Source organism: Geotrypetes seraphini, chromosome 11 (assembly GCF_902459505.1).
Source record: "Geotrypetes seraphini chromosome 11, aGeoSer1.1, whole genome shotgun sequence".
NCBI classification, from domain to species: Eukaryota; Metazoa; Chordata; class Amphibia; order Gymnophiona; family Dermophiidae; genus Geotrypetes; species Geotrypetes seraphini.
In genome coordinates this window covers 139264273-139278491 of record NC_047094.1, presented here as the reverse complement: position 1 = coordinate 139278491, position 14219 = coordinate 139264273, and the positions used below count along the sequence as shown (strand labels likewise).

Here is a 14219-nt window from a genome sequence, read left to right as displayed (position 1 = left end):
TTTCACCTCTAAGGTTGGATGATGCAAGAGATTGTTACAGAATACAAAGAATTCATTCCTAGGCTTCAAATTTCATTAGGTTTAAATATAATGAAATATTAATGGTAGAAATCAGGTAGAATTAATTTTAGTTCAGCTTTTTGGTTCTGTTAGAATAACTTTAGCATTGCAGCCAAACGACTTTCAACTATTTAAAAAATATAGTTTTCCCTGATTTTTGTCATAGATTTGAATTTGAACATAAGAATAGCCTTACTGGGTCAGACCAATGGTCCATCAAGCCCAGTAGCCCATTCTCACGGTGGCCAATCCAGGTCACTAGTACCTGGCCAAAACCCAAGCTGTAGAAATATTCCATGCTACCGCTATAGGGCAAGCAGTGACTTCCCCTGTGTCTTCCTCAATAACAGACTATGGACTTTTCCTCCAGGAACTTGTCCAAACCTTTCTTAAAGCCAGCTACGCTATCCATTCTTACCACATCCTTTAGCAACGCTTTCCAGAGCTTAACTATTCTTTGAGTGAAAAAAATAATTTCCTCCTATTGGTTTTAAAAGTATTTCCCTGTAACTTCATCGAGTGTCCCCTAGTCTTTGTAATTTTTGACAGAGTGAAAAATTTGTCCACTTGTACCCGTTCTACTCCACTAAGGATTTTGTAGACTTCAATCATATCTTCCCTTGACTGTCTCTTTTCCAAGCTGAAGAGCCCTATTCTTTTTAGTCTTTCCTCATATGAGAGGAGTTCAATCCCCTTTACCATCGTGGTCGCTCTTCTTTGAATCTTTTCTAGCGCCTCTATATCTTTCTTGAGATAAGGAGACCAGAATTGAACGCAATACTCCAGATGAGGTCGCACCATGGAGTGATACAGGCGCATTATAATATTCTTAGTCTTGTTAACCATCCCTTTTTAAATAATTCCTAGCATCCTATTTGCTTTTTTGGCTGCCGCCATACATTGGAAGGAAGATTTCATTGTATTGTCTACAATGAAACCCAGATCCTTTTCTTGGTCTCTAATCCCCAAGGTGGACCCTAGCATCTGGTAACTGTGATTATCCCAGGACAAGCAGGCAGCATATTCTTGACTGATGGGTGACGGCACCGACGGAGCCCCGGTACGGACAATTTTAGAGTGATTGCACTCTAAGAACTTAGAAAGTTCTAGATAGGCCGCACCGACCCTAGCATCTGGTAACTGTGATTCAGGTTATTCTTCCCAATGTGTATCACTTTGCCTTTGTCCACATTAAATTTCATCTGCCATTTGGGCGCCCAGTCTTCTAATTTGCTAAGGTCTGCCTGCAATTTTTCACAATCCACATGCATTTTAACAACTTTGAACAGTTTAGTGTCATCTGCAAATTTAATCACCTCGCTCGTTGTTCCAATTTCAAGATCATTTATAAATAAGTTAAATAGCACCAGTCCTAGTACATACCCCTGTGGCACTCCACTGTTTACTCTCCTCCATTGAGAAGAATGACCATTTAACCCTACCCTCTGTTTTATATCTGATAACCAATTTCTAATCCTGAAACTGAACTTTGCCACCTATCCCATGCACAACAATCCTGGCTGGGAAACTACATAAATAAAACCAAACAGACCTACAACGCATTCCGAAAATCAATCAAAACCACTCTGTTTGACAAATTCATCACCTAAACAGACCGATTTACACTCACCACGATTTTCCCCCTACAAACCCGAAGCAATCTCTCAGGCAACCCCTCTCACTTCCCTCCCCTTACAACCCTCTTACTTTTCCTCCCTTTACTACCCTTTTCTTATGTAACATTCCCCCTCATGCATTTGTAATTCGCTGAATGTCCAGCCTTCTTTCGATGTGAACCGCCTAGAAGTCGTCTGACTATGGCGGTATAGAAAAATAAAGTTGTTGTTATTAATTTTTTCAGGAGCCTCTCATGAGGAACTTTATCAACAGCTTTCTGAAAATCTATATATACTGTATCAACTGGCTCACCTTTATCCATATGCTTATTCACATCTTCATAGAAGTCAAGCAAATTTGTGAGGCTAGATCTCCCTAGGCTGAACCCATGCTGACTCCATCTCATTAAAACATGTAAGTCTACGTGTTGCACAATTTTATTTTTTATAATCATTTCTACCATTTTGCCTGGCACCGAAGTGAGGCTTACCAGTCTGTAATTTCCTGGATCTTCCCTGGAGCTCTTTTTAAAAATTGGCATAACATTGGCCACCCTCCAATCTTCAGGTACTACAGAAGATTTTAGCGACAGGTTACAGATCACTAACAGCAGGTCAGCAATTTCATGTTTGAGTTATTTTAATACTGAGATGTATACCATCCGGTCCTGGCTATTTATCACTTATTAACTTGTCGATTTGGCTCAGTATATCTTCCAGATTCACCAAGATTTCTTTCAGTTCCTCTGCATCATCACCCTTGAAAACCATTTCTGGTTCAGGTAGATCTCTTACATCTTTTTCCTTAAAGACCGAAGCAAAGAATTCATTCAGTTTTTCCGCTATGGCCTTATCCTCTCTGAGTACCCTTTTTGCTCCTTGGTCATCCAATGGTCCCACAGATTTCCTCACAGGTTTTCTGCTTCTGATGTATCTAAAAAAATTGCTATGAGTTTTTGCCTCTTTTGCAAGTCTCTCTTCATATTCTTTCTTAGCTGTCTTTATCAATGCTTTGCATCTAACTTGCCAGTGCTTGTATTTCTTCTAATTTTCTTCATTCGGATCTTTTTTCCATCCATTCAGCTATATTTAATCAATAATTGGTTTGGGTTTTTTTCCCTGGCTATTTATGTTCGTTCTTCACAAGCATGTCTTGGTCAGTTTTCTCCATGATTGTAAACCCAGTGTTTATTTTTTTTAATATGTTTACAACATACTGTATATTCAACTATACTGTAAGTTGAGAAGTTTGTTCTAGAAAAATTATCTGATCAATCAGGGTGGTCTTACCTATGGGTAATACTGATAGTGCAAATGTAATCAGATGTTAAATATATGAATTTTACCTTGAGAGGGTGTCCGGGATATGGAGAGTGTAGCTGTGGGGTGATGGTCATGATTCTCACACAGTATTATTCTGTGGCCGCCTCAGAGAGCGGGGAGCTTGTGAAGAGTGTTTCAGGAAAGGCCCTGGCTCTGCTGGACCCTTAAGGCTGAATGAGCCGCATTTCTGCACATTTGCCTTATGTCATGAAACACCTTAATATACCTGTAGTAGAATATTCAAGTAACATAGATGTGATGCTAGTAGCTTTCATACAACACAATGAAGCATCTTAAGAGAGAGCTAAGTGGGCAAGATGGGTAGTACAAAATCACTGTGATAAATGAGTAGATGGGTAAATTGAAGGGCAAATTCTACGTACAGTTGAATAAGATAAACTACTAACAAAAAAAAAATATGGCCACGTAACCCCACTACTAATAAAATTTCACTGGCTACCAGAATAACCTATAAGATCTTATTACTAGCCTTTAAAACAAAGACCTCCAAACAGCCAGAATTCATCCACAGATTGCTAATCCCTTATACACCCTCAAGAATGTTAAGATCCCAAAATCAGAACCTTATACTAATACCCACACCACAACAAATAATCGATGACACCACATGCTCCTCCATATTCTCAGTCACAGGACCTCAGTTATGGAACTCCATCCCCTCTTGTCTCCGCGAAGAAACCTCGCTGGATAAATTTAAATCAAACTTGAAGACCTTTCTATTCAAGGATGCGTTCGATTTATGAATTTATTTCCTTCTCTTTTTCTCCTGCACAAATGGAATTCTCCCCTTCCCTAATGTATTAACCTTAAATGTCTTTCTTTCCTATTCTAGACCCCTCCTGACCAAGATGCTAGAGTCCATCATATCTACCCAAAACTCATCCTACTTAGAGAGATTCTCCATTCTCCTTCCTTACCAATATGGCTTTAGACCCAACTTCAGCACCGAAACTCTATTGGCCTCATTAATCTCGAAGGTTCAACAACTTCATTCTTGTAATAAGTTTGCCGTTCTTCTACAATTCGACCTTTCTGCAGCATTTGACGTTGTCCATCATGATATTCTTATTTTCAAACTTTCTGAGATTGGCATTAACTCTACAGTCCTAGACTGGTTCTCGAAATTCTTACGCTCCCGCTCTTACATTGTTAATATGAATGGCACCTCATCCTCTCCTTGGAAACCAACTTGTGGAGTCCTGCAGGGCTTACCTCTATCCCCTATGCTCTTCAATATCTATATGTCCTCCCTGAAACTCCTCCATCTTTCCCCCCTGGAAACACTTTACACCTATGTTGATGACATCCTTGTTCTCCTCGAGACTGACTCGAACCTCACCAACCTCTCCGAGAACATATCCTCATGTATAACAAACCTCCAATCCTGGGCCCTCACCGTACAAATGAAACTGAACGAGTCCAAAACAAAACTACTTTGGCTCGGCACAAAATTAGATCAGCTACCCACCCTCATCCCACTGTCCTCTGGCACCACATTGCAGCTTGAGTTCTCTAGCAAAGTTCTGGGCATCATCATTGACTCTACACTATCCTTCCACGATCACCTCAACTCCTTGTTAAAAAAATGCTTTTTCAGTCTTCACATGCTGAGGAAAGCGAGATCCTGCTTCCATCAACAACACTTTGCTGTCCTCGTACAATCCATCATCCTTTCCAGACTAGACTATTATAATTCCATCTACTTATGCCTAAAAAGAAAAGCCTTCAAAGACTTAGGCGGGTTCAGAATACCGCGGCTAAATTAATCTTCACAAAAAGTAAATTTGACCATGTCTCCCCACTCCTGTCCAAACTTCACTGGCTTCCAGTAGTCTCTAGGGTCCACTTTAAATACGCTTGCCTAACTTTCAAGATCTTACATGGCATCCTTCCTCCCCTCATCCCACTATCTTGGAATTCTTCGAATCCTAACACCAGATCCACCCCAAAATTCAAACTATCCTTTCCCTCATTGAAAGACATATCCCATCCAGGAAAACTAGGGACATCCCTCTCCTTCAGAATTACAGAGCTCTGGAATAACCTTTCTACCCCACTTCGGAATCTGGGCACCCTCCAACTTTTCCGAAAACATCTGAAAACTTGGCTATTCTCAAAAATGTAATATTTACTCCCCTTTATTATACTAAGTCCCTCTAAACTTTCTCTTTACTGTCCTGTATCCCTCATTGGAGTTCCTTCTCTATACCATTCCCTGTAAACCGTGCCGAGCTCTAGGAGTGTGGAGATGATGCGGTATACAAACTTAAGGTTTAGTTTAGTTTAGTTCAAAATTGTAGTTCTTCCCTCTAACCCCTTGTAATCAAAACAATTAACATAAATAATATTAAATGTCTGACCTCTAAGTGCTAATATTTGTTTTGTTTGTCTGTCCAACCTGAAAATGTTAATATCATCCCTCCAGACTGGCACAGAACTGATGGGTTATAACGCACATCTACCAGCAGGTGGAGACTGAGACACTAACTTTTTTGGCTGTAGTATAAGTGGGCTGTGCAGTCCCAAGTACAATCAGTTTGTTCTCAGTCTCTAGCAGGTGGAGGTGGCAAGCCTGTGCAGTCTTTACCAAGGTAGTGTAGTGCTGTTGGATTTTGTTTATAGTTGTCTTAGTGTCTCAGTCTCTACTTGCTGGTAGAGGTGCGTAATAACCCACTAGTTCTGTGCCGGTCTGGAGGGACTGAAAGAGAGAAAATTAGCAGGTAAGAACCTAATTTCTTCATAAATGAAAATTGTATGAAAAGTTCTTGTGAATTCAATAGAGCCATTTATACCATTCAAACTTTTATCTGAAATTTAGATACCCATAATCAAATCAGGTTGGAAACCTGTACCGAACCTCTGCAGATAAGACTGGCCATAGTTTTTCTCTGTTTTCTAATGCCCTGTGAGCTTCCTGTTCTTTATTTTGCATATTAGTGTGTGTTCTAGATAACACTCCACATCTTTTTCTTCTTCGCTTTGCCAGGCTCAGGCTCGCTGTCACAGGATAGGCCAGAGTAAAGCGGTGAAAGTTTATCGCCTGATAACCAGGAACTCCTATGAGCGGGAGATGTTTGATAAAGCAAGTTTAAAGCTGGGGCTTGACAAGGCTGTGCTGCAGGACATTAACAGGAAAGCAAGCAGTAATGGGGTAAGTTGTAGCAATATGCTGCTGAGAGAATGGACTCATAAGGGGCAGTTAATTCTATGAACTCAGCACTATTATTTACTTGCATGGTATGTGTATTAATGTTTAGAATAGCTGGCGTGTGCTAATATTGCACTGCATAATGCATTACTAGAAAAAGGATGTGGGACTGTGGACTTGGGGCACCTGGCTCGCCCCTCCCCTCCTCTTCCTCTGCATGCTGGTCTAATGGTTAGTGCAGTGGCCTGAGAACCTGGGGAACTGGATTAAATTCCCAGCTCCTTGTGACTCTGGGCAAGTCACTTAAGCCTCCACTGCCCTGGGTACAAAATATAGATATGATATACCTGTGTATAGTATGAAACCTCACAAAGATGGTATATCACGTCCCATCTATGTTCCATTTCTCTGCCAATAATAATAATAACTTTATTCTTGTAGACCACATTACCATGGAAGTTCTATGCGGTTAACAGATGAAGAGACTGTACATTTGCAATGAAGTTACATTTGCTGTGAGTTACATACTGCGGTGTTCGATGAGGCAGAACAGAGGCATTTAGTATGGGGAGTAACGAAGACGGGATAATTAGTTGGACTGAGTGATCCATTTTGTTAAGCCATTTAGTGGTTAACAAGATTGGAGGAGTCTGAGAGTCTGGAGGTAAGTCGAGGTCAGAGGAGGAGACAAGGAAGAGGGGGGGGAGAAGTTAGAGGAATTTGTCAAAAAGGTAGGTTTTTATTGACTTCCTGAACATTTGATAGGGGGGGAATTGGAGATGAGGGCTGTGAGGCATTTGTTCCATTTGCCCGCTAGGAATCTGTCAAGGAATTTCTTGTAGAGGCAGCCCTTCAGGGAAGGAAAGGAAAACAGATAGGTGTTTCGTAGGTCCTGCAATTTCAAGGTGCTCAGATAGGTAGATTGGTGAAGAGCCTGCTAAGGTTTTGAAGCAGAGGCAGGAAAATTTAAAGATGATCCTTGCCTCCACCGGCAGCCAGTGGAGTTTAGTGTAATAGGGGCTTACGTGGTCATATTTTTTGAGGCCAAAGATGAGGCGGACGGCAGCATTTTGAACTATTCTTAAACGTTTGATGGTGTTTTTATAAGATCCCAGGTATATGATGTTACAATAGTCCAGTATGCTTAAGATTAGTGATTGGACCAGAAGACGAAAGGAGAGGTGGTCGAAGTGGCGTTTAATGGTGCGAAGTTTCCAGAGGGAGCAGAAACATTTTTTGACCTGGGCACTAGTATGATCTTCGAAGGTCAAGCATCTATCTAGGACAGGGGTGTCCAATGTCGGTCCTCGAGGGCTGCAGTCCAGTCGGGTTTTCAGGATTTCTTCAATGAATATGCATGAGATCTATTTGCATGCACTGCTTTCAATGCATATTCATTGGGGAAATCCTGAAAACCCGACTGGACTGCGGCCCTCGAGGACCGACATTGGACACCCCTGGTCTAGGAGGACTCCAAGGATTTTTATGGTGGGGTTGATAGGGTAATCTAGGCCGTTCAATTTCAGTGAAGTGTTTGTTCGTTTATGGGTAGGACTTGCCAGGAAAATTTTGGTTTTTTCGGAGTTCAATTTTAATTTTAATTGTGAGGTCCATAGTTCTAACTTGGTGAGGACAGAAGAGGTGAGTTGTTCCATCTGTTGTGTGAATGAAGTTAGGGGAATGATAATGGTGATGTCATCTGCGTATATGAATGATTTTAGGTTCACTGAATCCTCGGTGCTTCAATTTAGCACCTATTTCTAACTGATTGGTAAGAGCGGATAGCATAGCTGGTTTTAAGAAAGGTTTGGACAAGTTCCTGGAGGAAAAGTCCAAAGTCTGTTATTGAGAAAGACATAGAGGAAGCCACTGTTTGCCCTGGATCAGTAGCATGGAATGTTGCTACTCCTTGAGTTTTGGCCAGGTACTAGTCACCTGGATTGGCCACCGTGAGAACGGGCTACTGGGCTTGATGGACCATTGGTCTGACCCAGTTAGACTATTCTTATGATTTTAGGAGCCTGAATATTGAGACCCCTAAAATGAAGCTTACCACTGATTCCCCTAACAGTAGCTGATTTTGTTCTCTGGACATGCTTCTTTTTTAGGAACCAGAATTTAGGTCCAAATACTCAAAGGCACTGATCATTCTGTAAGTGGGCGCCTCCTTTTTGGTGCCCGATGCAGCTCAGTGAGTGCCTGTTTAGTATAAATTAGTTTGTCAGCCATTGATCTGGTGTGACCACAGGCATGTAAATGCAGCAAGATCGTATATAACATCCAGTATTCTATAGGTTATAAGAATAAGAATAATAGCTTTATTAATATCCCGTCATACCTATTCAGTTCAAGACGGTATACAGTATAGCAGTGAACAAAGTGATTGCTAGGTACAGGTAAACAGTATTGCAGCGTGGTTATGCTTATGTCACAGCCGTGTCCCTCTTGCAGTTATGCTTGTAGAGTAATGCTTAGGGCACTTGCTTATTTATATATGTAAGGACATTCTATTCCATTCTTTCATTTCTTTCTACACAGAGTACAATAAAATTACCCCAACATTATATTTTTCATCAAGAGCTGTAAAATGTAAATGCTTCTGCATAAGTGCTGATTTCCTCTTCCTTAATGTGTTCAAAGAGGTGCATACCCATGAATTGCTTTTTCATTTACTGCTACAGAGATACCCTTATAAAATTAGCATAAAAAGACTCTGAAGAGTTACCTTTGTATCCCCCCAATTCAGACATACTACTTATGTTTATTGCCTCTTTATATTCTGCCTTTAAGTGAGGACAATCCAGCGGTTTACAGACTAAATCAGAAAACAGAAATGAGCTAAACATAATAAATGAGAGGAAAAGTTGAAGGCTGAGAACTGGTGGTGGAGCCAGAGCTTGTCACGAAGGGCCAAATTCTCAAATGGCATCCCACTTCCTGTCTCAAGCCTATGGAGGCACAAAGGGATACCTGGAGGCACAAAGGGATACCTAGAGACACCGTGCGGACGTGGTTTGCACCAGAAGTGGCTTTAAGCGTTCCTATGCGCCTCCATAGGTATAGCTCCAACGCCTTAAATGTAGGTCTTTAAAATGTTGGCTTACACAATTCTAGACACACGGCAGGCAGCCATTTTGCCTGTTTATCTCAGCAGTGCGCAAGAGAAAAGATACATAAGTCTTCAGGGCTGATATAAACTTTAAGAAGAATGGTTCAGCATGCAGGGAGGGAGGTGGGACGGGACTTGAGTTCACAAGAATGCACTTTGTCTTGTTGAAGACAGAAGGAATGGTAAGGTGATCTTCAAAGATGGAGAGGTCTAGTAAGAGTGTAAGAGGAAATAAATAAGCTAGATGGCGAGATCCTAGCAAGGACTGTTGCAGAACGGGACTTAGGGGTAATCATCAGCGAAGACATGAAGACTGCCAATCAAGTGGAGCGGGCTTCATCTAAGGCTAGGCAGATCATAGGATGTATATGTAGGAGTTTCGTCAGCCGTAAGCCTAAAGTCATTATGCCGTTGTATAGATCCATGGTGAGGCCCCATCTGGAGTACTGCGTAAGAGACTTCAATGCTGATTCTACTTCTTTTAAAGATACAGGATCTTCTAAACTTCTTTTTATATGATCCGAGACATTTGGTCCAATAAACGAATTAAAAAAATTTAATCCATCTTGTTCTTTATTTTCATAAGATTCAGAAGAATATAAATCTTTATAAAAATCAAGAAACTGTATTAAAATATCCTTAGTGTTAGTGTGTGTATTGCCTTGTATATCTTTAATTGCAATAATCTTAGATTTCCTTTTTTTTGCTTTAAGAAAATTTGCTAATAATCTTCCAGCCTTGTTTGAATTACCATAATACTGAACTTGCCGAGAGAACATATCTTTCCTCACAAATTGAGAAGAAATCTCATTATATTTAGCTTTTGCTTTTAATAATTTTTGTAATATATTATGTTCCCATTTCTCAATTAATTTATTTTCTAATACTTTAATTTGTTTTTACAAATCAACAAATTGTTTTTTAAGTTGTTTTTTAATAAATGCTGAATATGAAATAATATTTCCTCTCTTTGTTGCTTTAAAAGCATCCCACAAAATCTCAACATTTATATTATCCGAATTATTAGTTTGAAAAAATTCATTCATCTTTAATTTAAGATCTTCCAGAAAGTTCGAATCCGCAAGTAAAGCATTATCAAATCTCCAAATTGAATTAGAATATACTAACTCAGGGGTGTCCAATGTCGGTCCTCGAGGGCCGCAGTCCAGTCGGGTTTTCAGGATTTCCTCAATGAATATGCATGAGATCTATTTGCATGCACTGCTTTCAATGCATATTCATTGGGGAAATCCTGAAAACCCAACTGGACTGCGGCCCTCGAGGACCGACATTGGACACCCCTGTACTAACTCATCATTCTGAAAGTCAATCCACACACCAGCATGGTTCGAAATTACAATAGGATCAATAACTGCTTTCATCACACGCTGCGCTATATTATTAGACACAAATATATAATCAATTCGTGAAAAAGATTTGTGGACCTGAGAACAAAAAGAAAATCCCTGATCATTAAAATGAATAATACGCCATATATCAACTAAATCACAAGACTGTACCAAATTATCTAAACCTAACGATTTCATAATTCTGCTTGGTCTCTTATCCAAAATCGGATCCATTACAGCATTGAAATCTCCTGCTACCACTAAATTAGAAGCAGCCAGTGGTAATAATATTTGTTGAATTTGTTTGAAAAACTCCATTTGATTTGAATTAGGAGCATACAAATTAAATAAATCCAGGGTTGTATTTCCCAGAACCATTTTGATATGCACCCATCTTCCTAAAGCAGGGGTGTCCAATGTCGGTCCTCGAGGGTTTTCAGGATTTCCTCAATGAATATGCATGAGATCTATTTGCATGCACTGCTTTCAATGCATATTCATTGGGGAAATCCTGAAAACCCGACTGGACTGCGGCCCTTGAGGACCGACATTGGACACCCCTGTCCTAAAGGATCAGAGTTTATTAATTGAAAATCAGCATTACATTTCCTATTTACAAGAACAGCAACCCCAGCTTTTTTCCCCACAGCAGGTGCAAACAAACATTTAGATATCCAGCCCCCTGATAGCTTCTTAGATTCAATCTCAGAAAGATGCGTCTCTTGAATGAAATATACATCCGCATTCTGTTTATGTAGAAAAGCTAACATTTTCTTCCTCTTAATTGGGTGATTTAAACCATTGACATTTATAGAGAAAATTTTAATATCCATCTATTTTTATGATTAAAATTTGACATATAATTCTATGATAAATATTATGATCAGACCTCAGCACATATTTAAGATATATTTCCTTTCCCACCCCCTCTCCCCTTGCCCTATCCCCCCATCCTTTTTTTCCCCAGAAAATAAAATTATATTGAAACAATTCAACTTTAACACTTCTTCCAATTTCATTTCTTAAAGATACATTAATCATCCCATCCCCCCTCCCCCCCTCTACTCTCCCTCCCCAACCCCCCACAAACATTGTCTGATCTGGAACACACATTGGTATAGCAGACCTTAAACCCCCTCCCCAGGCAACTAATATCCCTCAATATTATTTTAACATATCCCAAAAATTCCTCTATATTTTTCATATATTTAAATACTCAATTACTTAATTTATATATATATTTTCATTCATTCAATTAATATATATTGATATTGGTATTAACATATTCATTTTTAACATCCTCAAATAAAATCATCCAAATAAAATTCAATATAAATATATACTTGAATAAAATAGGTATATTCATATAAACTAATTAGTACCCTAAAATTATTTCCTTCTTTATTAATTATCCCTCTTTTAAATCCCAATTCCCTACACTTATCCCATCATTTAATCAATTATTGTCATTCATATCAATTAATATCTACATAAATATGTAATAGTAATAAAACTCCTAATTAAATTAATTTCCTAAAAAATTATGAACATATCATCTCATTCAATATAAGATATTCCTTAAATCAAAAACTGAACTTTAAGACATTATATTATAATGTATATTAAATCTCATTAATTCAAAAATGTAATATCATAAAAACATTCAAATGCATTTAAAATAAATTGATCAATTACCAATCATCTTCCTAAAACTTTCCACATAAATAACTTTTAAAGCAAAAAAAAAAATGTATTGATTACAATAATAAAACTTGAAACTTTTCCCTTTTCCTTTCTCTTCCTTTCCTTTTCTTCTTTTTCCTCTTTTTTTTTCTTTTTTCCTTTTCTTCTTCTTCTTCTCTTTCCTTTTCCTTTCCTTCTTTCTTCTTTTCCCTTCCTTGCTTCCCTTTTTCTCTCTTCTTTCTTCTTCCTTATTCTACAATGATTCATTTGCAAAAACAGATTCATTCATAAATTCATTTTCCAAGATCTTAACTGTGAACTCCACTCCATAAACTCTGAAAAGTGAGTCTTCTCTTTCTTGTCTTCTTTCTTAATATATATTCCTTCATGTAGACATTGGTTCTTCTTGTGAAAGAAACTCTTTAAGTTTTACAGGATCCTGAAAATACAAGGACTTATTTCCATTAGACACTCTCATTGTTGATGGATAGTACAAGCCATAAGTGTAGCCCTTTTCTTTTAACTGCTGTCTCAGCGTAAGAAACTGCTTCCTTATATTTGCAGTTGGTTTTGCAAAATCCGGGACCAGCATCAATTTAGAACCCTTATAATTTAAATTTTTATTAGCTTTTGCCACCTTTAAGATTTCCAAAGCTTGCTGAAATCTTAAAACTTTAAAAATCAAGGGTCTAGGGCCAACCTGGTTTACTGATCTCTTTGAAGGGATTGCATGTGCCCGTTCTATTTCCAACGGCCACTTCGAGTTTAACTGTAACAGTTTAGGTAATAAATTCTCCAAGAACTGTATAGCGTCTCCCCCTTCAAGATTTTCAGCCAAACCAAGCACTCTTATATTCTTTCTCTTTCCCTGATTCTCCAAGTCCACAAGTTGATTTTTTAACATTTCTACAGCTTGTCTTTCAGCTTCACACTTTTGTGTGATATCTTCCAACCGTTTGACTCTCTCTTCAATCGCTGACATCCTCTGCCTTTCAGTCTGGATCTCCTGCTTTAGACTTAGTACTTCCTCTTTGACTTCCGATATTTTATTTGCATTGTCAGTCAGCATCAACTTGATTTTAAACAACTCTGACATTATATCCGCTTTGTCAGAGTACTCTTCATTTTCTAGCGGGATTGGCACATTTGACGGCGACACCGGAGTGACCTTTGATCTTTTCACCGATACACCCGATGTGCACGGCTTCTCCAACTTCCCCTGTCTTGTAGTTGCCATTTCCGACGCTGTTTTCACTTTTTTATAAGTCGGGTGAGTGAAGAAAACAACTTTTTTCTTTCAGTTAGGTGCCTGGATTCGAGGAGCACCGCGGTTATGCCATCATTTTGCGCGCTCCAAGCCCTGCCCCGCCTCTTTATAGTTTATAAATAAAGAGTTTTACCTCATGCAAAATTGTCATTTCTTTAAAAAGCCATTAACTATTTTTTTCTGCGGCCCTCACAGTTAAAGTTTAGCATTTTTCCTTTCTCAAAACTGACACATTTCAAGCACTATATTATAAATAAAATCATTTTCCCTACCTTTGTCTGGTGACTTTATTTTTCTGTGCTTTTAAACTGTTTCCAGGACCTTCTTATCCACTGACTGTTTTTCTCTCCATCTTCACTTTCTGCCTTGCATCCATCTTTGGCATTAGCTTAACATTCAATTTTTCCATTCTTCTCAAAATCTATTTTTCCATGTGTTTCTTTCCTATCTCTCTCTCCTTCCCTCCCTATTTCCATGGTCTGACATCTCTCTCCTTCCTTTCTCTCCCTCCTTCCTTCTTTTTCTCAATTCCTCCTTCCTTCCTTCCTTTTTTTTCCCTGGTCTGGCATCTGTCTCCTTCCCTCACCCCATGCCTTGGCATTTCTCTCTCCCCCTCCGTGGTCTGGTATCTTCTCCCATGGAT

The 14219-nt window shown here is 39.0% G+C and overlaps 1 protein-coding gene across 6 annotated transcripts in view; it reads left to right on the top strand.

The window, feature by feature from the left end:
• Positions 1-14219, top strand: part of CHD6 (chromodomain helicase DNA binding protein 6) — a 218304-nt gene that overhangs the window by 109465 nt on the left and 94620 nt on the right. For all 6 annotated transcript variants that reach the window (XM_033962937.1, XM_033962936.1, XM_033962934.1 and 3 more), the window contains one exon: positions 6007-6171. In XM_033962937.1, coding sequence (XP_033818828.1) covers positions 6007-6171 — 165 coding nt within the window. The remainder of the gene's footprint in view (positions 1-6006; positions 6172-14219) is intronic.